The sequence below is a fragment of the Nerophis ophidion genome, linkage group LG04 (genome assembly GCF_033978795.1).
Source record: "Nerophis ophidion isolate RoL-2023_Sa linkage group LG04, RoL_Noph_v1.0, whole genome shotgun sequence".
NCBI classification, from domain to species: Eukaryota; Metazoa; Chordata; class Actinopteri; order Syngnathiformes; family Syngnathidae; genus Nerophis; species Nerophis ophidion.
Genome location: NC_084614.1, coordinates 70699136 through 70724889, shown reverse-complemented (window position 1 = coordinate 70724889; position 25754 = coordinate 70699136). Strand labels below are relative to the sequence as shown.

General features: G+C 35.4%; 2 protein-coding genes across 6 annotated transcripts in view; both read right to left on the bottom strand.

Annotated features, from left to right (window-relative positions):
* Positions 1-25754, bottom strand: part of gria4b (glutamate receptor, ionotropic, AMPA 4b) — a 352168-nt gene that overhangs the window by 54371 nt on the left and 272043 nt on the right. For all 5 annotated transcript variants that reach the window (XR_009806573.1, XM_061898942.1, XM_061898941.1 and 2 more), the window contains exon 10: positions 20177-20383. Coding sequence is in view for 4 of the 5 variants with exons in the window: in XM_061898942.1 (XP_061754926.1) it covers positions 20177-20383 (207 nt within the window). In the remaining variant the exon portion in view is untranslated. The remainder of the gene's footprint in view (positions 1-20176; positions 20384-25754) is intronic.
* Positions 1-25754, bottom strand: part of LOC133551824 (uncharacterized) — a 502474-nt gene that overhangs the window by 266571 nt on the left and 210149 nt on the right. The gene's annotated exons all lie outside the window — the stretch shown is intronic.

Sequence of the window (25754 nt, the reverse complement as noted above, 5' to 3'; positions counted from 1 at the left end):
CCACTGTAGTAGACATTTGTTTTTCTATTTTTCCAAAGATAAGTAAAAAGAAACAAATAACACTATTACCAGCGTCCTCTACAGTGGACATTTTCTTTTTCTATTTTTCCAAAGGTACGTAAAAAGAAACAAAAAATCCGTATTACCAGTGTCCTATGTAGTGGACATTTTTTCTTCTTCTATTTTTTCAAAGATAAGTAAAAATAAATAAATAACCTTATTGCCAGTGTCCTCTGTAGTGGACATTTATTTATTTTTCTATTTTTTCAAAGATGAGTAAAAATAAAAAAATAACCCTATTACCAGCGTCCTCTGTAGTGGACATTTTTTTTCCTTTTTTCTATTTTGTCAAATATAAGTAAAAAGTGACTAATAACCCTATTACCAGCGTCCTCTGTAGTGGACATTTGTTTCCTTTTTTCTATTTTGTCAAATATAAGTAAAAAGAAACTAATAACCCTATTACCAGCGTCTTCTGTAGTGGACATGTATTTTTTTTTTCTATTTTGTCAAATATAAGTAAAAAGAAACTAATAACTCTATTACCAGCGTCTTCTGTAGTGGACATGTATTTTTTTTTTCTATTTTGTCAAAGATAAGTAAAAAGAAACCAATAACCCTATTACCAGCGTCCTCTACAGTGGACATTTTCTTTTTCGATTTTTCCAAAGGTAAGTAAAATGAAACAAAACAATATATTACCAGCATCCTCTGTAGTGGACATTTTCTTTTTCTATTTTTTCAAAGATAAGTAAAAAGAAAGAAATAACCCTATTACCAGCGTCCTCTACAGTGGACATTTTTTTTCTTTTTTCTGTATTGTCAAAGATAAGTAAAAAGAAACCAATAACCCTATTACCAGCGTCCTCTACAGTGGACATTTTCTTTTTCTATTTTTTCAAAGATAAGTAAAAAGAAGCTAATAACCATATTACCAGTTTCCTCTGCAGTGGACATGTATTTTTTTTCCTATTTTGTCAAAGATAAGTAAAAAGAAAGAAATAACCCTATTACCAGCGTCCTCTGTAGTGGACATTTTTTTTCTTTTTTCTATTTTGTCAAATATAAGTAAAAAGAAACTAATAACCCTATCACAAGCGTCCTCTGTAGTTGACATTTTTTTTTTCTTATATTGTCAAAGATAAGTAAAAATAAGCTAATAACCATATTGCCAGTGTCCTCTGCAGTGGACATTTTTTTTTCTTCTATTTTGTCAAAGATAAGTAAAAATAAACTAATAACCCTATTACCAGCGTCCTCTACAGTGGACATTTTCTTTTTCTATTTTTCCAAAGGTAAGTAAAAAGAAACAAAAAACCCTAATACCAGCGTCCTCTGTAGTGGACATTTTTTTTCAATTTTTCCAAAGATAAGTAAAAGGAAAAAAATAAACCCTATAAACAGTGTCCTCTGTAGTGGACATTTATTTTTTTTCCTATTTTTTCAAAGATAAGTAAAAAGAAACAAAAAAAACCCTATTACCAGCGTCCTCTGTAGTGGACATTTTTTTTCTTCTATTTTTTCAAAGATAATTAAAAAGAAATAAATAACCCTATTACCAGTGTCCTCTGTAGTGGACATTTATTTATTTTGTCATAGATAAGTAAAAAGAAACAAATAACCCTATTACCAGCGTCCTCTACAGTGGACATTTTCTTTTTCTATTTTTTCAAAGATACGTAAAAAGAAATAAATAACCCTATTACCAGCGTCCTCTGTAGTGGACATTTTTTTTCTTTTTTCTATATTGTCAAAGATAAGTAAAAAGAAACAAATAACCCTATTACCAGCGTCCTCTGCAGTGGACATTTTTTTTTTTTTTTCTATTTTGTCAAAGATAAGTAAAAAGAAACTAATAACCCTATTACAAGCGTCCTCTGTAGTGGACATTTTTTTTTCTTTCTATTTTGTCAAAGATAAGTAAAAAAAAACTAATAACCCTATTACCAGCGTCCTCCACAGTGGACATTTTATTTTTTAATTTTTCCAAAGATAAGTAAAAATGAACAAAAAACCCTATTACCAGTGTCCTCTGTAGTGGACATTTTTTTTTCTTCTATTTTGTCAAAGATAAGTAAAAATAAACTAATAACCCTATTACCAGCGTCCTCTACAGTGGACATTTTCTTTTTCTATTTTTCCAAAGGTAAGTAAAAAGAAACAAAAAACCCTAATACCAGCGTCCTCTGTAGTGGACATTTTTTTTCAATTTTTCCAAAGATAAGTAAAAGGAAAAAAATAAACCCTATAAACAGTGTCCTCTGTAGTGGACATTTATTTTTTTTCCTATTTTTTCAAAGATAAGTAAAAAGAAACAAAAAAACCCTATTACCAGCGTCCTCTGTAGTGGACATTTTTTTTCTTCTATTTTTTCAAAGATAAGTAAAAAGAAATAAATAACCCTATTACCAGTGTCCTCTGTAGTGGACATTTATTTATTTTGTCATAGATCAATCAATCAATCAATGTTTACTTATATAGCCCTAAATCACTAAGTAAAAAGAAACAAATAACCCTATTACCAGCGTCCTCTACAGTGGACATTTTCTTTTTCTATTTTTTCAAAGATACGTAAAAAGAAATAAATAACCCTATTACCAGCGTCCTCTGTAGTGGACATTTTTTTTCTTTTTTCTATATTGTCAAAGATAAGTAAAAAGAAACAAATAACCCTATTACCAGCGTCCTCTGCAGTGGACATTTTTTTTTTCTTTTTTCTATTTTGTCAAAGATAAGTAAAAAGAAGCTAATAACCATATTACCAGCGTCCTCTGCAGTGGACATTTTTTTTCTTTCTATTTTGTCAAAGATAAGTAAAAAAAAAACTAATAACCCTATTACCAGCTTCCTCTACAGTGGACATTTTATTTTTTTATTTTTCCAAAGATAAGTAAAAATAAACAAAAAACCCTATTACCAGTGTCCTCTGTAGTGGACATTTTTTTTTCTTATATTGTCAAAGATAAGTAAAAAGAAGCTAATAACCCTATTACCAGTGTCCTCTGCAGTGGACATTTTTTTTCTTTCTATTTTGTCAAAGATAAGTAAAAAGAAACTAATAACCATATAACCAGTGTCCTCTGCAGTGGACATTTTTTTTCTTCTATTTTTTCAAAGATAAGTAAAAAGAAACTAATAACCCTATTACCAGCGTCCTCCACAGTGGACATTTTATTTTTTAATTTTTCCAAAGATAAGTAAAAATAAACAAAAAAACCCTATTACCAGTGTCCTCCGTAGTGGACATTTTTTTTTCTTATTTTGTCAAAGATAAGTAAAAAGAAACTAATAACCCTATTACCAGCGTCCTCCACAGTGGACATTTTATTTTTTAATTTTTCCAAACATAAGTAAAAATGAACAAAAAACCCTATTACCAGTGTCCTCTGTAGTGGACTTTTTTTTTTTCTTATATTGTCGAAGATAAGTAAAAAGAAGCTAATAACCATATTACCAGTGTCCTCTGTAGTGGACATTTTTTTTTTCTTATTTCGTCAAAGATAAGTAAAAAGAAACTAATAACCCTATTACCAGCGTCCTCCACAGTGGACATTTTATTTTTTAATTTTTCCAAAGATAAGTAAAAATGAACAAAAAACCCTATCACCAGTGTCCTCTGTAGTGGACTTTTTTTTTTCTTTTATTGTCGAAGATAAGTAAAAAGAAGCTAATAACCCTATTACAAGCGTCCTCTGTAGTGGACATTTTTTTTTCTTTCTATTTTGTCAAAAATAAGTTAAAAAAAACTAATAACCCTATTACCAGCTTCCTCTACAGTGGACATTTTATTTTTCCAAAGATAAGTAAAAATAAACAAAAAACCCTATTACCAGTGTCCATGGTCGTGGACATTTTGTTTTTCTTATATTGTCAAAGATAAGTAAAAAGAAGCTAATAACCTTATTACCAGTGTCCTCTGCAGTAGACATTTCTTCTTCTTCTATTTGTTCAAAGATAAGTAAAAACAAACTAATAACCCTATTACCAGCGTCCTCCACAGTGGACATTTTATTTTTTTAATTTTTCCAAAGATAAGTAAAAATGAACAAAAAACCCTATTACCAGTGTCCTCCGTAGTGGAAATTTTTTTTTCTTGTATTATCAAAGATAAGTAAAAAGAAGCTAATAACCATATTACCAGCATCCTCTGCAGTGGACATTTTTTTTCTTTCTATTTTGTCAAAGATAAGTAAAAAAACCTAATAACCCTATTACCAGCTTCCTCTACAGTGGACATTTTATTTTTTTATTTTTCCAAAGATAAGTAAAAATAAACAAAAAACCCTATTACCAGTGTCCTCTGTAGTGGACCTTTTTTTTTCTTATATTGTCAAAGATAAGTAAAAAGAAGCTAATAACCCTATTACCAGTGTCCTCTGCAGTGGACATTTTTTTTCTTTCTATTTTGTCAAAGATAAGTAAAAAGAAACTAATAACCATATAACCAGTGTCCTCTGCAGTGGACATTTTTTTTCTTCTATTTTTTCAAAGATAAGTAAAAAGAAACTAATAACCCTATTACCAGCGTCCTCCGCAGTGGACATTTTATTTTTTAATTTTTCCAAATATAGGTAAAAATAAACAAAAAACCCTATTACCAGTGTCCTCTGTAGTGGACTTTTTTTTTTTCTTATATTGTCGAAGATAAGTAAAAAGAAGCTAATAACCATATTACCAGTGTCCTCTGTAGTGGACATTTTATTTTTCTTATTTCGTCAAAGATAAGTAAAAAGAAACTAATAACCCTATTACCAGCGTCCTCCACAGTGGACATTTTATTTTTTAATTTTTCCAAAGATAAGTAAAAATGAACAAAAAACCCTATCACCAGTGTCCTCTGTAGTGGACTTTTTTTTTTCTTATATTGTCGAAGATAAGTAAAAAGAAGCTAATAACCCTATTACAAGCGTCCTCTGTAGTGGACATTTTTTTTTCTTTCTATTTTGTCAAAAATAAGTTAAAAAAAACTAATAACCCTATTACCAGCTTCCTCTACAGTGGACATTTTATTTTTCCAAAGATAAGTAAAAATAAACAAAAAACCCTATTACCAGTGTCCATGGTCGTGGACATTTTGTTTTTCTTATATTGTCAAAGATAAGTAAAAAGAAGCTAATAACCTTATTACCAGTGTCCTCTGCAGTAGACATTTTTTCTTCTTCTATTTGTTCAAAGATAAGTAAAAACAAACTAATAACCCTATTACCAGCGTCCTCCACAGTGGACATTTTATGTTTTAATTTTTCCAAAGATAAGTAAAAATGAACAAAAAACCCTATTACCAGCGTCCTCTGCAGTGGACATTTTTTTTTCTTTCTATTTTGTCAAAGATAAGTAAAAAAAAAACCTAATAACCCTATTACCAGCTTCCTCTACAGTGGACATTTTATTTTTTTATTTTTCCAAAGATAAGTAAAAATAAACAAAAAACCCTATTACCAGTGTCCTCTGTAGTGGACCTTTTTTTTTCTTATATTGTCAAAGATAAGTAAAAAGAAGCTAATAACCCTATTACCAGTGTCCTCTGCAGTGGACATTTTTTTTTCTTTCTATTTTGTCAAAGATAAGTAAAAAGAAACTAATAACCATATAACCAGTGTCCTCTGCAGTGGACATTTTTTTTCTTCTATTTTTTCAAAGATAAGTAAAAAGAAACTAATAACCCTATTACCAGCGTCCTCCGCAGTGGACATTTTATTTTTTAATTTTTCCAAAGATAGGTAAAAATAAACAAAAAACCCTATTACCAGTGTCCTCCGTAGTGGACTTTTTTTTTTCTTATTTTGTCAAAGATAAGTAAAAAGAAACTAATAACCCTATTACCAGCGTCCTCCACAGTGGACATTTTATTTTTTAATTTTTCCAAAGATAAGTAAAAATGAACAAAAAACCCTATTACCGGTGTCCTCTGTAGTGGACTTTTTTTTTTCTTATATTGTCGAAGATAAGTAAAAAGAAGCTAATAACCATATTACCAGTGTCCTCTGTAGTGGACATTTTTTTCTTTTCTTATTTCGTCAAAGATAAGTAAAAAGAAACTAATAACCCTATTACCAGCGTCCTCCACAGTGGACATTTTTTTTTTCTTATATTGTCAAAGATAAGTAAAAAGAAGCTAATAACCCTATTACCAGTGTCCTCTGCAGTGGACATTTTTTTTTCTTTCTATTTTGTCAAAGATAAGTAAAAAGAAACTAATAACCATATAACCAGTGTCCTCTGCAGTGGACATTTTTTTTCTTCTATTTTTTCAAAGATAAGTAAAAAGAAACTAATAACCCTATTACCAGCGTCCTCCACAGTGGACATTTTATTTTTTAATTTTTCCAAAGATAAGTAAAAATAAACAAAAAACCCTATTACCAGTGTCCTCTGTAGTGGACATTTTTTTTCCTTATTTTGTCAAAGATAAGTAAAAAGAAACTAATAACCCTATTACCAGCGTCCTCCACAGTGGACCTTTAATTTTTTAATTTTTCCAAAGATAAGTAAAAATGAACAAAAAACCCTATTACCAGTGTCCTCTGTAGTGGACTTTTTTTTTTCTTATATTGTCGAAGATAAGTAAAAAGAAGCTAATAACCATATTACCAGTGTCCTCTGTAGTGGACATTTTTTTTTTCTTATTTCGTCAAAGATAAGTAAAAAGAAACTAATAACCCTATTACCAGCGTCCTCCACAGTGGACATTTTATTTTTTAATTTTTCCAAAGATAAGTAAAAATGAACAAAAAACCCTATCACCAGTGTCCTCTGTAGTGGACTTTTTTTTTTTCTTATATTGTCGAAGATAAGTAAAAAGAAGCTAATAACCCTATTACAAGCGTCCTCTGTAGTGGACATTTTTTTTTCTTTCTATTTTGTCAAAAATAAGTTAAAAAAAACTAATAACCCTATTACCAGCTTCCTCTACAGTGGACATTTTATTTTTCCAAAGATAAGTAAAAATAAACAAAAAATCCTATTACCAGTGTCCTCTGTAGTGGACCTTTTTTTTTCTTATATTGTCAAAGATAAGTAAAAAGAAGCTAATAACCCTATTAACAGTGTCCTCTGCAGTGGACATTTTTTTTTCTTTCTATTTTGTCAAAGATAAGTAAAAAGAAACTAATAACCATATAACCAGTGTCCTCTGCAGTGGACATTTTTTTTCTTCTATTTTTTCAAAGATAAGTAAAAAGAAACTAATAACCCTATTACCAGCGTCCTCCACAGTGGACCTTTAATTTTTTAATTTTTCCAAACATAAGTAAAAATGAACAAAAAACCCTATTACCATTGTCCTCTGTAGTGGACTTTTTTTTTTTCTTATATTGTCGAAGATAAGTAAAAAGAAGCTAATAACCATATTACCAGTGTCCTCTGTAGTGGACATTTTTTTTTCTTATTTCGTCAAAGATAAGTAAAAAGAAACTAATAACCCTATTACCAGCGTCCTCCACAGTGGACTTTTTTTTTTTTCTTATATTGTCAAAGATAAGTAAAAAGAAGCTAATAACACTATTACCAGTGTCCTCTGCAGTGGCCTTTTTTTTTTCTTCTATTTTGTCAAAGATAAGTAAAAAGAAACTAATAACCCTAATACCAGCGTCCTCTGTAGTGGACATTTTTTTTCATTTTTTCCAAAGATAAGTAAAAGGAAAAAAATAAAACCTATAAACAGTGTCCTCTGTAGTGGACATTTATTTTTTTTTCTATTTTTTCAAAGATAAGTAAAAAGAAACTAATAACCATATTACCAGCGTCCTCTGTAGTAGACATTTGTTTTTCTATTTTTCCAAAGATAAGTAAAAAGAAATAAATAACCCTATTACCAGCGTCCTCTGTAGTGGACATTTTTTTTCTTTTTTCTATATTGTCAAAGTAAAAAGAAACAAATAACCCTATTACCAGCGTCCTCAGCAGTGGACATTTTTTTTTTTTTTCTATTTTGTCAAAGATAAGTAAAAAGAAACTAATAACCCTATTACAAGCGTCCTCTGTAGTGGACATTTTTTTTTCTTTCTATTTTGTCAAAGATAAAATAAATAAATGGGTTGTACTTGTATAGCGCTTTTCTACCTTCAAGGTACTCAAAGCACTTTGACACTACTTCCACATTTACCCATTCACACACTGATGGAGGGAGCTGCCATGCAAGGCGCCAACCAGCACCCATCAGGAGCAAGGGTGAAGTGTCTTGCTCAGGACACAACGGACGTGATGAGGTTGGTACTAGGTGGGATTTGAACCAGGGACCCTCGGGTTGCGCACGGCCACTCTTCCACTGCGCCACGCCGTCCCCAAAGAGTAAGTAAAAAAAAAAAAAATAACCCTATTACCAGCTTCCTCTACAGTGGACATTTTACTTTTCCAAAGATAAGTAAAAATAAACAAAAAACCCTATTACCAGTGTCCTCTGTCGTGGACATTTTTTTTTTTCTTATATTGTCAAAGATAAGTAAAAAGAAGCTAATAACCATATTACCAGTGTCCTCTGCAGTAGACATTTTTTCTTCTTCTATTTTTTCAAAGATAAGTAAAAAGAAACTAATAACCCTATAACCAGCGTCCTCCACAGTGGACATTTTATTTTTTAATTTTTCCAAAGATAAGTAAAAATGAACAAAAAACCCTATTACCAGTGTCCTCTGTAGTGGACATTTTTTTTTTCTTGTATTGTCAAAGATAAGTAAAAAGAAGCTAATAACCATATTACCAGCGTCCTCTGCAGTGGACATTTTTTTTTCTTTCTATTTTGTCAAAGATAAGTAAAAAAAACAACTAATAACCCTATTACCAGCTTCCTCTACAGTGGACATTTTTTTTTTTTTTTTCCAAAGATAAGTAAAAATAAACAAAAAACCCTATTACCAGTGTCCTCTGTAGTGGACATTTTTTTTCTTATATTGTCAAAGATAAGTAAAAAGAAGCTAATAACCATATTACCAGCGTCCTCTGTAGTGGACATTTTTTTTCTTATTTTGTCAAAGATAAGTAAAAATAAACTAATAACCATATTACCAGCGTCCTCCGCAGTGAACATTTATTTCTTTTGTCCTAGTTAAAATAAAAATTAAAACAAATAAGTCAGGCACCAGTTAATGTCTTTTGTAGTGGACATTTGAATTTTGTCTATTTCCTTTGTACTGTCGACATTTCTTTTTGTCTTTTTGATTTTTTTTTTTACAAAAAAAAAAAATAGCTTTAGATTAATTGATTTTCTTTAAAAATTAAAAATTTTGGAGCAAAATATTTTTTATTGCATTTCTTGTGTCAGAAATATACATTTCGTGAAAAGATTATCCTGTCACTAGTATCTTTTGGAGTGGACATTTATTTATTTTGTCTTTTTTGCCAAAGATAAGTAAAAATAAACAAATAACCCTATTACCAGCGTCCTCTGCAGTGGACATTTCTATTTATTTTATCTGACTTAAAATGAAAATTCTAAAAAAATGAGTCAGGCACCAGTTAATGTCCTTTGTAGTGGACGTTTGTCTTTAGTCTATTTCCTTTGTCAGAATAAAAAAAAAAAATTGTGGACATTTTTTATTTGTGATTTTTATTTTATTTTACAATTATTATTTATTATTTTTTTTTTTTTACCAGTTTTTGACGAATTTATTTTTGTTTAAATTACAAATTTTAGAGAAAAATAGCAGTGCACATTCATTTTTTATTTCAGTTCTTGTGTCAGAATGAAACATTTCGGGGGAAAATAATCCTGTAACAAGTGTCCTCTGTAGTGCACATTTATTTTTTTTTGTCTAATTTGTCAAAGATAAGTAAAAAGAAACAAATAACACTATTACCAGCGTTCTCTGAAGCGGACATTTCTATTTCTTTTGTCTGACTTAAAATAGAAATTCTAAAAAAAACGAGTCAGGCATCATTTAATGTCCTTTAAGATAGGCGCCAGCGCCCCCCGCGACCCCAAAAGGGAATAAGCGGTAGAAAATGGATGGATGGATGGATGTATTTAGTCTATTTCCTTTGTCAGAATAAAAATAAATAAATATTGTGGCCATTTCTATGTGTCTTTTTTTTATTTTACCCAAAAAATACAGCATTTTTTGATGAATTTATTTTGTATAAATGACTAATTTGGGAGAAAAATAGGAGTGCACATTAACATGTATTTAATTTTTAGTGTCAGAATTTTACATTTCGGGAAAAAAATAATCCTGTTACAAGCGCCCTCTGTAGTGGACATTTATTTTTTGTCTCTTTAGTCAAAAATAAGTAAAAATAAACATCCATCCATCCATTTTCTACCGCTTATTCCCTTTTGGGGTCGCGGGGGACGCTGGCGCCTATCTCAGCTACAATCGGGCGGAAGGCGGGGTACACTCTGGACAAGTCGCCACCTATAACCATATTACCAGTGTCCTCTGCAGTGGACATTTCTATTTATTTATTATTTTTGAAATAGAAATTCTAAAATATGAGTAAGTCTCCAGTGAATGTCCTTTGTAGTGGACATTTGTATTTCTCTCTCTTTTTTTTTTTTTTTTTTTTTTTACAAAAAATATAGACCGTTTTTTGATTAATTTATTTTATTTAAATTACACATTTTGGAGAAAAATAGCAGTGCAAATATTTTTCTGTTTAGTTTGTCAGAGTTAAAACAAAAGTAAAAATAATTGGTCGGCCATCAGCGTCCTCTGCAGTGGACATTTGTTTTTGGTCCCTTTATTTTGTTTTGGTTACACATTTTGTGGAAAAAAAGTTGTTAACCAGCGTCCTCTCCAGTGGACATTTATTTTTGGCCTATGTTTAGTCACAGTAAAAATTGCGGGAAGTAAATAGTCCTGTTGGCAGCGTCCTCTGCAGTGGACATTTGTTTCTGGTCTGTTTATTTTGTTTTGGTTACACATTTTGTGGAAAAAAAGTTGTTAACCAGCGTCCTCTCCAGTGGACATTTATTTTTGGTCTATTTTTAGTCACAGTAAAAATTGCAGGAAGTAAATAGTCCTGTTAGCAGCGTCCTCTGTGGTGGACATTTGTTTTTGGTCTGTTTTGTTCGTCACAGTTCAAACAAAAGTAAAAATAATTGGTCGGCCATCAGTGTCCTCTGCAGTGGACATTTGTTTTTGGTCCCTTTATTTTGTTTTGGTTACACATTTTGTGGAAAAAAAGTTGTTAACCAGCGTCCTCTCCAGTGGACATTTATTTTTGGCCTATGTTTAGTCACAGTAAAAATTGCGGGAAGTAAATAGTCCTGTTAGCAGCGTCCTCTGAGGTGGACATTTGTTTTAGGTCTGTTTTGATTGTCACAGTTAAAACAAAAGTAAAAATAATTGGTCGGGCATCAGTGTCCTCTGCAGTGGACATTTGTTTTTGGTCTGTTTATTTTGTCAGAGTTAAAACAAAAGTAAAAATAATTGGTCGGCCATCAGCGTCCTCTGCAGTGGACATTTGTTTTTGGTCTGTTTATTTTGTTTTGGTTACACATTTTGTGGGAAAAAAGTTGTTAACCAGCGTCCTCTCCAGTGCACAGTGGACATTTAGTTTTGGTCTATTTTTAGTCATAGTAAAAATTGCGGGAAGTAAATAGTCCTGTTGGCAGCGTCCTCTGCATTGGACATTTGTTTTTTGGTCTGTTTTGTTTGTCGCAGTTGAAATAAAAATAAAAATAAATAGATCTGGCAGTAGTGTGTCCTATGCAGTGGTTTTTGATTGATTGATTGATACTTTTGTTAGTAGATTGCACAGTACAGTACATATTCCGTACAATTGACCACTAAATGGTAACACCCGAATAAGTTTTTCAACTTGTTTAAGTCGGGGTCCATTTTCATTTGGTCTATTTCTTTTGTTAGAATTTAAAACCATTTTTAAATTGGGAAAAATAGTCCTCTTACCACCAATGGACATTTCTTTTTTTATCTGTTTTTGTTGTCAGAGTAGAAAAAAAGGACATCAAAGCCCTGTTATCAGTGTCCTCTGCAGTGGACATAAATGTTTGCTGCGTTTATGTTGATTGGATTACACATTTTAGGGGGAAAATAGTCAATAAGCATTCTATGCAGTGGACATTTAATTTTCAGAAGTAAAAATATCGGCACAAACGAACAGGACAAGCGGTAGAAAATGGATGGATGATACAAAATGTTACAAACATCCTCTGCAGTGGACATTAATTTTCTTTTATTAGAGTTACATATTTAGGGGGAGGAAGCAGCAGTTATGTGGCGGTATAGCTCGGTTGGTAGAGCGGCCGTGCCAGCAACTTGAGGGTTGCAGGTTCGATCCCCGCTTCCGCCATCCTAGTCACTGCCGTTGTGTCCTTGGGCAAGACACTTTACCCACCTGCTCCCAGTGCCACCCACACTGGTTTAAATGTAACTTAAATATTGGGTTTCACTATGTAAAGCGCTTTGAGTCACTAGAGAAAAAGCGCTATATAAATATCATTCACTTCACTTATGCAAAACACAAACGTCCACTGCAGAGGACGTTGGTGTTAAAGGGGATGCCATGACAAACGGCTGTCAGGGATAGCACAGAAAGAAAAAAAACATGATGATAACCATAGAACCAAAGAAAGAAAAAAAACATGATGATAACCATAGAACCAAAGAAAGAAAAAAAACATGATGATAACCATAGAACCAAACATGGAAGTATTTCCACCAGCTTAGGAACACTTGCATGCCAGTTAAGGAAGTTCCAAAGTGTGACAATGAACTCGTCCACTTTCTTTGTCGTGTCGTCAAAACCAAAAGTGAATCCATTATTTGTAGGTTTTACGTCTATGATGAGGTTTATTACAGCGTGCGATGGCGGGATGATGGGTGACAAGGGGCTGGCGCGCCGCACTCTACTTCACGGTGACTCAGCGGCGTTAGAGACGAGGCGCGAGAGGGCGAGAAAATGGCCACTTTGTGAAAATGCCAACGAGCTCATCCCCAAAAAATAACGAGAACAGAAAAGTTGAAAGACGTTAGTTAAAATCTCGCAGTCACACTATTGGAGCTGCATAGCAAAGTCTTCCAAAACACATTTTCACACCGGCATGAATATTGAACGTTGTGTACTTTGACTAATGACTCATTTTTTCATCCCCCATTTATAAAGAGGACCTATGAGGATTTCATTTGTACATGTAAAACACTTCCTTGGGCTCTAGATATCATCAATATGTATCAGATATGCTTTGGTGTACATTTCAACCCCAAATTTTGTCTGTCCTCAAGAAACTTCATCATGGAGGCGTTCCCATATATATATATATATATATATATATATATATATACAAACCCCGTTTCCATATGAGTTGGGAAATTGTGTTAGATGTAAATGTAAACGGAATACAATGATTTGCAAATCATTTTCAACCCATATTCAGTTGAATATGCTACAAAGACAACATATTTGATGTTCAAACTGATAAACATTTTTGCAAATAATCATTAACTTTAGAATTTGATGCCAGCAACACGTGACAAAGAAGTTGGGAAAGGTGGCAATAAATACTGGTAAAGTTGAGGAATGCTCATCAAAAACTTATATGGAACATCCTACAGGTGTGCAGGCTAATTGGGAACAGGTGGGTGCCATAATTGGGTATAAAAGCAGCTTCCATGAAATGCTAAGTAATTCACAAACAAGGATTGGGTGAGGGTCACCAATTTGTAAGCAAATTGTCGAACAGTTTTAGAACAACATTCCTCAACGAGCTATTGCAAGGAATTTAGGGATTTTACCATCTACGGTCCGTAAAATCATCAAAAAGTTCAGAGAATCTGAAGAAATCACTGCACGTAAGCGATGATATTACGGACTCTTGATCCCTCAGGCGGTACTGCATCGAAAACCGACAGTGTGTAAAGGATATCACCACATGGGCTCGGGAACACTTCATAAAACCACTGTTAGTAACTACAGTTGGTCGCTACATCTGTACGTGCAAGTTAAAACTCTACTATGCAAAGTCAAACCCTTTTATCAACAATATCCTGAAACGCCGCCGGCTTGGCTGGGCCCGAGCTCACCTAAGATGGACTGATGCAAAGTGGAAAGGTGTTCTGTGGTCTGACGAGTCCACATTTCAAATAGTATTTGGAAACAGAGGACGTGGTGTCCTCCAGAACAAAGAGGAAAATAACCATTCGGATTGTTATAGGCGCAAAGTTCAAAAGCCAGCATGTGCGATGGTATGGGGGTGTATTAGTGCCCAAATCATGGGTAACTTACACATCTGTGAAGGCACCATTAATGCTGAAAGGTCCATACAGGTTTTGGAGGAACATATGTTGTCATCCAAGCAACGTTATCATGGACGCCCCTGCTTATTTCAGCAAGACTAGTGTTACAACAGCGTGGCTTCGTAAAAAAAGAGTTTGGGTACTTTCCTGGCCCGCCTGCAGTCCAGACCTGTCTCCCATCTAAAATGTGTAGCGCATTATGAAGCGTAAAATACGACAGCGGAGACTCGGACTGTTGAACAACTGAAGCTCTACATAAAACAAGAATGGGAAAGAATTCCACTTTCAAAGCTTCAACAATTAGTTTCCTCAGTTCCCAAACGTTTATTGAGTGTTGTTTAAAGAAAAGGTGATGTAACACAGTGGTGAACATGCCCTTTCCCAACTACTTTGGCACGTGTTGCAGCCATGAAATTCTAAGTTAATTATTATTTGCAAAAAAAAAAAAAGGTTATGAGTTTGAACATCAAATATCTTGTCTTGTATATGTATATATGTGAGTGTGTGTATATATATATATATATACATATACACACACACACATATATACATACACACACAAACACATATATATATATATATATATATATATATATATATATACATATATATATATATATAATACATACATATATACATATACATACATACATACAGTATGTATATACATATATATATATATATATATATACTGTATGTATATAGTCGAGGTTTCTGTGGTTTATCCGTTATGCAGTGTTGAATACCGGGATAGAACAGAATATATGTAGGTCAGGAAAAAATACAGAAGCTATATCATCCCAACAAGCCTTTTTCACAGGTTTCCCTGCTTAGTTTGCAGTAAAGGAATTTCTTTGAAGACCGGATTGACGTCTCATGAGCAGGGAAACCTGTGAAACAGGCTTGTAGGGATGATATAACCTCTGTGTTTTTTCCTGACCTAACGTATATTCCGCTGTACCCCGGTATTGAGCACTGCATAACGGATATATATATATATACATATATATATATATATATATGCATACACACACAATTTTATATATACATAGGTATATACATACATTCGTATACATATATATACACATACATACATATACATACATATATACTGTATATATACATAGATACACATAAGTACCGACATATGTATGTATATACATAATTACATATGTATGTATATACATACATACCTATATGTTTATAAATATACACGTATATGTGTGTATATATATATATGAATATATATATGTGTATATATATATACACACATGTGTATATATATATACACATATGTATATATATACACACACGTATATATACACACACACACACACACATATATATATATTTGGCGGAAATGCCGGACAGTTCTGCAGACTTCATGGCTGGCTCGCATCGTGGTCACTCCGTGATCACGTACGACCGCCAGACACTTCTGGATATGGACACATCGGGCCGTTTTGGACTGATAGACGCGGGCGTGCTAAACATGCTAACTAGCATGGGGATACATCGGCGGCTACATCCAGCGGCCTGTGAAGCAGGGGAGTCTAGTAGCAGCGGGGGCCGTCTACGGAGCAGACGCCAGCGGTGTGATCGGAAACGCGGATGTCGAGCGGGGCTAAAAACAAAGCAGAAGGCTAATCCCCACAGAACACCACTTTCCTCCATCCCGAAGACGGATTTAGATGGAAAATGCGGGACTACTGGTCTGGGTAAGGAGTCAGTTAAATTAGAACAAGTTTTTTCTGCTTTGAGTGTTTCAGAGTTGGACATGTGTTTTACTGAGGTGGCTAACCATGATGTGTGCAGTTTATCAAAGCAACAAACAAACAATCGGAAAATCCCCGTTACTGAGGTGGCTAACCATGATGCGTGCAGTTTATCAAAGCAACAATCAAACAATCGGAACATTCCCGTCGTATCAATTCCTAGATATGGTCGTAATTATACTGAATGCACTGGGCATAATAAACACAACATTATTAATATTGCTACTACGGATAATTTGATCAAAAATTCCCTAAAACAGCCCACTACCTATAATATAGGTTTTTTAAACATAAGATCATTGTCTCCCAAAACGTTGTTAGTTAATGATATCATCAGAGACAACAATCTTAACGTCATCGGTCTCAGTGAAACCTGGCTTAAACCAAACGACTTTTTTGCGCTAAATGAGGCATGTCCTCCTAACTTTACACATGCGCATATTGCCCGTCCGCTTAAAAGGGGTGGGGGGGTCGCACTAATATACAACGAAAACTTTAACCTTAGTCCTAACATAAATAATAAATATAAATCGTTTGAGGTGCTTACTATGAGGTCTGTCACACCGCTGCCTCTACACCTGGCTGTTATCTACCGCCCCCCAGGGCCCTGTTCGGACTTCATCAATGAATTCTCAGAGTTCGTTGCTGATCTAGTGACACACGCCGATAATATAATCATAATGGGGGACTTTAATATCCATATGAATACCCCATCGGACCCACCGTGCGTAGCGCTCCAGACTATAATTGATAGCTGTGGTCTCACACAAATAATAAATGAACCCACGCATCGCAACGGTAATACGATAGACCTAGTGCTTGTCAAGGGTATCACCGCTTCCAAAGTTACGATACTCCCGTATACTAAAGTATTGTCCGATCATTACCTTATAAAATTCGAGGTTCAGACGCATGTTCGTCAAACTAATAATAATAATAACTGCTATAGCAGCCGCAACATTAATGCGGCCACAACGACAGCTCTTGCTGACCTACTGCCCTCGGTAATGGCACCATTCCCAAAGTATGTGGGCTCTATTGATAACCTCACTAACAACTTTAACGACGCCCTGCGCGAAACCATTGATAACATAGCACCGCTAAAGTTAAAAAAGGCTCCAAAAAAGCGCACCCCGTGGTTTGCAGAAGAAACTAGAGCTCAGAAATTATTATGCAGAAAGCTGGAACGCAAATGGCGCACGACTAAACTTGAGGTGCACCATCAAGCATTTAGTGATGGTTTAATAACTTATAAACGCATGCTTACCTTAGCTAAAGCTAATTATTACTCAAATCTCATCCACCGCAATAAAAACGATCCTAAATTTTTGTTTAGTACGGTAGCATCGCTAACCCAACAAGGGACTCCTTCCAGTAGCTCCACCCACTCAGCTGATGACTTTATGCAATTCTTTAGTAAGAAAATTGAAGTCATTAGAAAGGAGATTAAAGACAATGCGTCCAAGCTACAACTGGGTTCTATTAACACTGACACGATTGTATATACGGCGGATACTGCCCTCCAAAATAGTTTCTCTCGTTTTGAGGAAATAACATTAGAGGAATTGTTACAACGTGTAAATGGAATAAAACAAACAACATGTTTACTTGACCCTCTTCCAGGGAAACTGATCAAGGAGCTCTTTGTATTATTAGGTCCATCAGTGCTAAATATTATAAACTTATCACTTTCCTCGGGCACTGTTCCCCTAGCATTCAAAAAAGCGGTTATTCATCCTCTTCTTAAAAGACCTAACCTCGATCCTGACCTCATGGTAAACTACCGACCGGTGTCTCACCTTCCCTTTATTTCAAAAATCCTCGAAAAAATTGTTGCGGAGCAGTTAAATGAACACTTAGCGTCTAACAATCTATGTGAAACCTTTCAATCCGGTTTCAGGGCAAATCACTCGACGGAGACAGCCCTCGCAAAAATGACTAATGATCTATTGCTAACGATGGATTCTGATGCGTCATCTATGTTGCTGCTCCTCGATCTTAGCGCTGCTTTCGATACCGTCGATCATAATATTTTATTAGAACGTATCAAAACACGAATTGGTATGTCAGACTTAGCCCTGTCTTGGTTTAACTCTTATCTTACTGATAGGATGCAGTGTGTTTCCCATAACAATGTGACCTCGGACTACGTTAAGGTAACGTGTGGAGTTCCCCAGGGTTCGGTCCTTGGCCCTGCACTCTTCAGCATCTACATGCTGCCGCTAGGTGACATCATACGCAAATACGGTGTTAGCTTTCACTGTTATGCTGATGACACCCAACTCTACATGCCCCTAAAGCTGACCAACACACCGGATTGTAGTCAGCTGGAGGCGTGTCTTAATGAAATTAAACAATGGATGTCCGCTAACTTTTTGCAACTCAACGCCAAAAAAACGGAAATGCTGATTATCGGTCCTGCTAGACACCGAACTCTATTTAATAATACAACTCTAACATTTGACAACCAAACAATTAAACAAGGCGACACGGTAAAGAATCTGGGTATTATCTTCGACCCAACTCTCTCCTTTGAGGCACACATTAAAAGCGTTACTAAAACGGCCTTCTTTCATCTCCGTAATATCGCTAAAATTCGCTCCATTCTGTCCACTAAAGACGCTGAGATCATTATCCATGCGTTTGTTACGTCTCGCCTCGACTACTGTAACGTATTATTTTCGGGTCTCCCCATGTCTAGCATTAAAAGATTACAGTTGGTACAAAATGCGGCTGCTAGACTTTTGACAAGAACAAGAAAGTTTGATCACATTACGCCTGTACTGGCTCACCTGCACTGGCTTCCTGTGCACTTAAGATGTGACTTTAAGGTTTTACTACTTACGTATAAAATACTACACGGTCTAGCTCCATCCTATCTTGCCGATTGTATTGTACCATATGTCCCGGCAAGAAATCTGCGTTCAAAGGACTCCGGCTTGTTAGTGATTCCCAAAGCCCAAAAAAAGTCTGCGGGCTATAGAGCGTTTTCCGTTCGGGCTCCAGTACTCTGGAATGCCCTCCCGGTAACAGTTCGAGATGCCACCTCAGTAGAAGCATTTAAGTCTCACCTTAAAACTCATTTGTATACTGTAGCCTTTAAATAGACTCCCTTTTTAGACCAGTTGATCTGCTGTTTCTTTTCTTTTTCTTCTATGTCCCACTCTCCCCTGTGGAGGGGGTCCGGTCCGATCCGGTGGCCATGTACTGCTTGCCTGTGTATCGGCTGGGGACATCTCTGCGCTGCTGATCCGCCTCGACATCTCTGCGCTGCTGATCCGCCTCCGCTTGGGATGGTTTCCTGCTGGCTCCGCTGTGAACGGGACTCTCGCTGCTGAGTTGGACCCGCTTTGGACTGGACTCTCGCGACTATGTTGGATCCATTGTGGATTGAACTTTCACAGTATCATGTTAGACCCGCTCGACATCCATTGCTTTCCTCCTCTCTAAGGTTCTCATAATCATTATTGTCACAGACGTCCCACTGGGTCATTATTGTCACCGATGTCCCACTGGGTGTGAGTTTTCCTTGCCCTTATGTGGGCCTACCGAGGATGTCGTGGTGGTTTGTGCAGCCCTTTGAGACACTAGTGATTTAGGGCTATATAAGTAAACATTGATTGATTGATGATTGATATATATATATATATATATATATATATATATATATATATATATATATATATGAGATAGGCGCCAGCGCCCCCTGTGACCCCGAAAGGGAATAAGCGGTAGAAAATGGATGGATGGATATATATATATATATACTTTGGTTGTAGTGGCATTTTAAAAACTACTTTCTATCCTCTATCCAGATTCTGATCTGACCATGAGTCTCACAATCTGAACCATGTCCCAAAGCGGTCACGTGGTACAAATAGGCAACCAGGCTTCACACGTCATCATTTCCGTCTCCTCCCCTAAATGAAGCAAGACCCAGGTATGCACTTCACAGAAACGCCCCCTTCCATTAGTCAACACGGGCCTCCCCTCATTTGGTCCCATCACTACCAACAAGTGCTTAGCTTTGATGGGATTCTGCTTATATATATATATATATATATATATATATATATATATATATATATATATATATATATATATATATATATATATATATACATATATAAAACAGCTAAAGACCTATTTTCTCAGAAAAGCTAACACATAAGTGATTTGAACCCTTAAAAAACCCCCAAGACCTCTTACCCCGTACACCAGCTCCCCGACCATGCCGTTCCAGATCTTCGTCTCTGGGTCCCGGGCGCCGTACTTCCCATCGGGGACGATGGAGATCTTGTACTTGATGCCGATGTGCTTTGCGATCTCGGAGGCCAGGTCCACGCAGTATCCCTCGTACTGGTCGTTGCCCTCGTACATCTCCCAGTTCTTCTTGAGCATCACATAGGGACCCTCCTACACAGGGGGGGGGGGGGGGGGGGGACGACCACAACCAGTGAACCATACCGTCAGACGGGACGGGGACACAAAAAAGGGACGGACACACAGAAACCAATGCAGCCGGTTGAGGTTAAAGAGACAAGAAGAGCATTTATTGTTGCACGACTGTCAATCAGAACTTCAGAAAGGAGGAACGGAAACTTTTTTAAGGATGCGTTCACATGCCGACGTTTGGTCCTCCTAAAAAGTGCACGCTAATATTTTAAGTCTTTTTTAACATGTTTTCATCCATGTTTGCTTTGTTTCCCTCCAACCCCGGGGTCAGCAACCCGCTGCTCTTTAGTGCCACCCTAGTGGCTCCCTGGAGCTTTTTTTTAAAATATGGAAAAAAGATGGGGGGAAAAACATACATTTTTTGTTTTAGTATGTTTTTAGTTTGAGGACAAACACGACACAAAACTTCCCAATTGTGAGAAAGCCCAATGTTTAATATGTTGGTGTGTATATTTCACTGATGAGAGTATTTAGTGAACAGCGTTTTGTTCTAATTTTGGCGGTTCTTGAACTCACCATAGTGTGGACTGTCATGCAACAGTTTGCTTTGTGTCATTTTGTCCACCAAACGTTTTACACTGTGCGTGAATGCACAAAGGTGCGCTTTGTTGATGGTATTGACTGGCTGGAGTGTTAATTAGGCATATTTGGTCAATGCATGATTGCAAGCTAATCAATGCTAACATGCTATTTAGGCCAGCTGTATGCACATATTGCATCATTGTGCCTCATTTGTGGGTGTATTTGAGTTAATCTAATATCCTTTACTTATAGTAAACATACAGTGCACAACATGTATGCACAACTTTAGTTGTGTATGTCTCATGACACATTATCTGTATGTAATACATGCTGCATTTCTGATAGTTGCTTGTGTGCCATGTTGTTCCAGACCACAGCAAACATTATAGATTGTAATAAATCTATGAAAAGAAGAAAGCTTTAACTTGGACACACACATCTATACCTTTGGCCATTAAAAGCCAGTCATTTCCAGGAGTTATCTCACCTTCTGGGTAGCCTCTGATTTACTAATGGTTTCTAATGTTGTAAAAATCTGTAGAATAAACACTATCATTTTGATAGTAGGCTAATTTAGTCACTTTCGTCAATAGTGTTGCCTTCATTATAACACTTATATAAGACTTTTAAAGCCATTTTGATAGTAGGCTATTAAAGGTAACATTGACATTTTCATCATGTGTTGCCTTCAGTATAACACTTATATAAGACTTATACAAGACTTTTAAAGCCATTTTGATAGTAAGCTATTAGAGCTAATATAGACACTTACGTCATGTGTTGCTTTCATTATAACACTTATATAAGATTTTTAAAGTCATTTTGATAGTAGGTTATTATAGCTAATATAGACACGTCATGTATTGCCTTCATTTTAACACTTATATAAGACTTTTAAAGTAATTTTTATAGTAGACCATTATAGCTAATATGTAAAGTTATATCTGTCCATCTATCTATCTATCGACACTTTCGTCATGTGTTTCCTTCATTATGACACTAATATAAGACTTTTAAAGCCATTATGATAGTAGGCTATTAGAGCTAATATAGACACTTTAGTTATGTGTTGCCATCATTGTAACACTTATATAAGACTTTTAAAGCCATTATGATAGTAGGCTATTAGAGCTAATATAGACACTTTCGTTATGTGTTGCCTTCGTTATAACACTTATATAAGACTTTTAAAGTCATGTTGATAGTAGGCCATTATAGATAATATATAAAGTACTATCTATCTGTCTACAGACAATTTTGTCATGTATTGCTTTCATTATAACACTTATATAAGCCTTTTACAGTCATTTTGATAGTAGGCTATTACAGCTAATATAGACACTTTCGTCATGTGTTGCCATCATTGTAACACTTATATAAGACTTTTAAATTCATTTTGATAGTAGGCTATTACAGCTATTATAGACACTTATATCATGTGTTGTCTTCATTATAACACTTATACAAGACTTTTAAATTCATTTTGATAGTAGGCTATTACAGCTATTATAGACACTTATATCATGTATTGCCTTCATTATAACACTTATATAAGACTTTTAAAGTCATTTTGATAGTAGACCATTATAGCTAATATATAAAGTACTATCTATCTGTCTACAGACACTTTTGTCATGTTTTGCTTTCATTATAACACTTACATAAGCCTTTTACAGTCATTTTGATAGTAGGCTATTACAGCTAATATAGACACTTATGTCATGTGTTGCTTTCATTATAACACTTATATAAGACTTTTAAATTAATTTTGATAGTAGGCTATTACAGCTAATATAGACACTTTCGTCATGTGCTGCCATCATTATAACACCTTTAAATTAATTTTGATAGTAGTCGAATATAGCTAATATAAACACTTACATAATTTGTTGTCTTTATTATAACACTTATATACAATTTTTAAAGTCATTTTGATAGTAGGCTAATATAGCTATTATAGACACTTATATCATGTATTGCCCTCATTATAACACTTATATAAGACTTTTAAAGTCATTTTGATAGTAGGCTATTATAGCTAATATAGACACTTTCATCATGTGTTGTCTTCATTATAACACTCATATAAGACTTTTAACGTCATTTTGATAATAGGCTATTATAGCTAATATAGACACTTTCGTCATGTGTTGTCTTCATTTTAACACTTATATAAAACCTTTAAAGTCATTTTGATAGTAGTCTACTATAGCTAATATAGACACTTACGTCATGTGTTGTCTTCATTATAATACTTATATACGGCTTTTTATTTTTGCGGCTTCAGACATATTTGTTTTTGGTATTTTTGGTCCAATATGGCTCTGTCAACGTTTTGGGTTGCCGACCCCTGATCCAACCGGACCGAACGTGACGCGTGTGAACGCACTCTTAAATCGTCTTTGATCAGTCACGTCCCGCTGCTGCCAGATACAATATTTATTTATTTATTTATTTTTTCACAACCCAAAAAGCCAGGCCTGAGTAATCGCCATGATGGCCTCATGCTGGATATGCACATCACACTCTGGGGGTTTAGCACACACAAAAAAAAAAGTCATCAAAATGTTAATGTGGACGGATGAGGACGCGCAGAGAATCAAAGGGAAGCATGACTAAGCAGAAAGCTGATGGGAAGAAGAAGTGAGAAATGAGCTGCAGTCAGACAAATAAATAAATATACCAAGTCTGAGTACGCGCGAGTTTGGCGACAAGCACGATACTGGGTGGCGCGTTTTACAAACAAGTGACTTGTCGGCCATTTCAAATCTGTTTAAAAAATGAATCAGTGAAATGACTGATGGACAACGTCGAGGTTCACTTCATTTTACACTTGCATCACAGTGTAACGTTAAAAAGCATGGCGTCTTTTCTATACTACAGTTAGGGCAGTCCTTGTCAAAGAGTGGGGCGAGGGTCACATGATTTTTTTTTTCCCGTACTAAAATATGACGAAGCGGACGTAGCGCTTTGGCTTCACTTTGACTAGATGGGCAATCGTAGACACCCAATCAGGGGCCCCCGATTTTGACGATGGAACGCAATGATTGGTGTTCATATCCGTCAATCACATACAGATGTGTAGTCTCCCTCTCTCTCTCTCTCGGCTGCGTTGTTATGTCTCTACTGCTCTAGGCCAGTGGTTCTCAAATGGGGTTACGCGTACCCCTGGGGGTACTTGAAGGTATGCCAAGGGGTACGTGAGATTTTTTTTTAAATATTCTAAAAATAGCAACAATTCAAAAATCCTTTATAAATATACTTCTACAAAATCTGAATGTAAGTTCATAAATGTCAGGACTATGACTTGGATTTGTTTTTTTTCCTCGATGCAGAGGGAATTTGGAACGAGCCAGGCGAAAATGTGAGTACATGATTAATTCGTTTATATACTATAATACAAAAAGGAAAAACAAATAACCTAGACTAAACTCCAAACAAAACTGCGCAAGGGCGTGACTATATAGTGAAGTGAAGTGGATTATATTTATATAGCGCTTTTTCTCTAGTGACTCAAAGCGCTTTACATAGTGAAACCCAATATCTAAGTTACATTTAAACCAGTGTGGGTGGCACTGGGAGCAGGTGGGTAAAGTGTCTTGCCCAAGGACACAACGGCAGTGACTAGGATGGCAGAAGCGGGGATCGAACTTGCAACCCTCAAGTTGCTGGCACGGCCGCTCTACCAACTGAGCTATACCGCACAATAACATATAAACAAAATAACAAACAAAAGATACTATCAAAGGTACAAAACAAGCCAAAAACTTGCACAGAGGCATAAATACAAACAAGATCTTACGTGGCGTGGTCAAAACAATCATTAGCGTGGCAAGGCAAGGTAGGTGCGTGGTCATAGTAAGTAGCATGTAGCACAAGCATGTAGCAACTAGTACAGCATAAGCAGTAAGCAAAGTTCCCAGGCCGAGGAACAGAAAACAAATGACTTAAATAGTGACTATGATGATGAGAAACAGGTGTGGGGCTGAGCGCAGGGGCGTGACTTGGAGACCAGGTGTAAACTAATGAGTAACTATGGAAACCAACAAAACCAGGAAGGGCAAAAAACGGGAAACAAAAGTCCAAAAACAAAACATAACATGATTAATCATAAACCCAGATTAACAGGCATGACAATAAAATGTGAAAAGAAATGCAACAATGCAATATTCAGTGTTGACAGCTGGATTTTTTGTGGACATGTTCCATAAATATTGATGTTAAAGACTTCTTTTTTTGTGGAGAAATGTTTAGAATGAAGTTGATGAATCCAGATGGATCTCTATTACAATCCCCAAAGAGGGCACTTTAAGTTGATGATTACTTCTATGTGTAGAAATCTTTATTTTCTATAATTGAATCACTCGTTTATTTTTCAACAAGAGTTTAGTTATTTTTATATCTTTTTTTCCAAATAGTTCAAGAAAGACCACTAGAAATGAGCAACATTTTGCACTGTTATACAATTTAATAAATCAGAAACTGATGACATAGTGCTGTATTTTACTTCTTTATCTCTTTTTTTCAACCAAAAATGCTTTGCTCTGATTAGGGGGTACTTGAATTAAAAAAATGTTCACAGAGGGTACATCGCTGAAAAAAGGTTGAGAACCACAGCTGTAGGCGGGGTTCAAACCCACTTTGACCAGCGTACTACTATCGAGCTAAAACACAACCAGCCTCCCAGAAGGCCAGCACTTTACATGACGTTGACTGGGTCCTAATACACTCGCAAAGATCGGGTTGGGGGATTTGTTGAGATTTGTTTAGGGGGGGGCAAAAAACCTTCAGCCCTGACCCAACCCTCTCC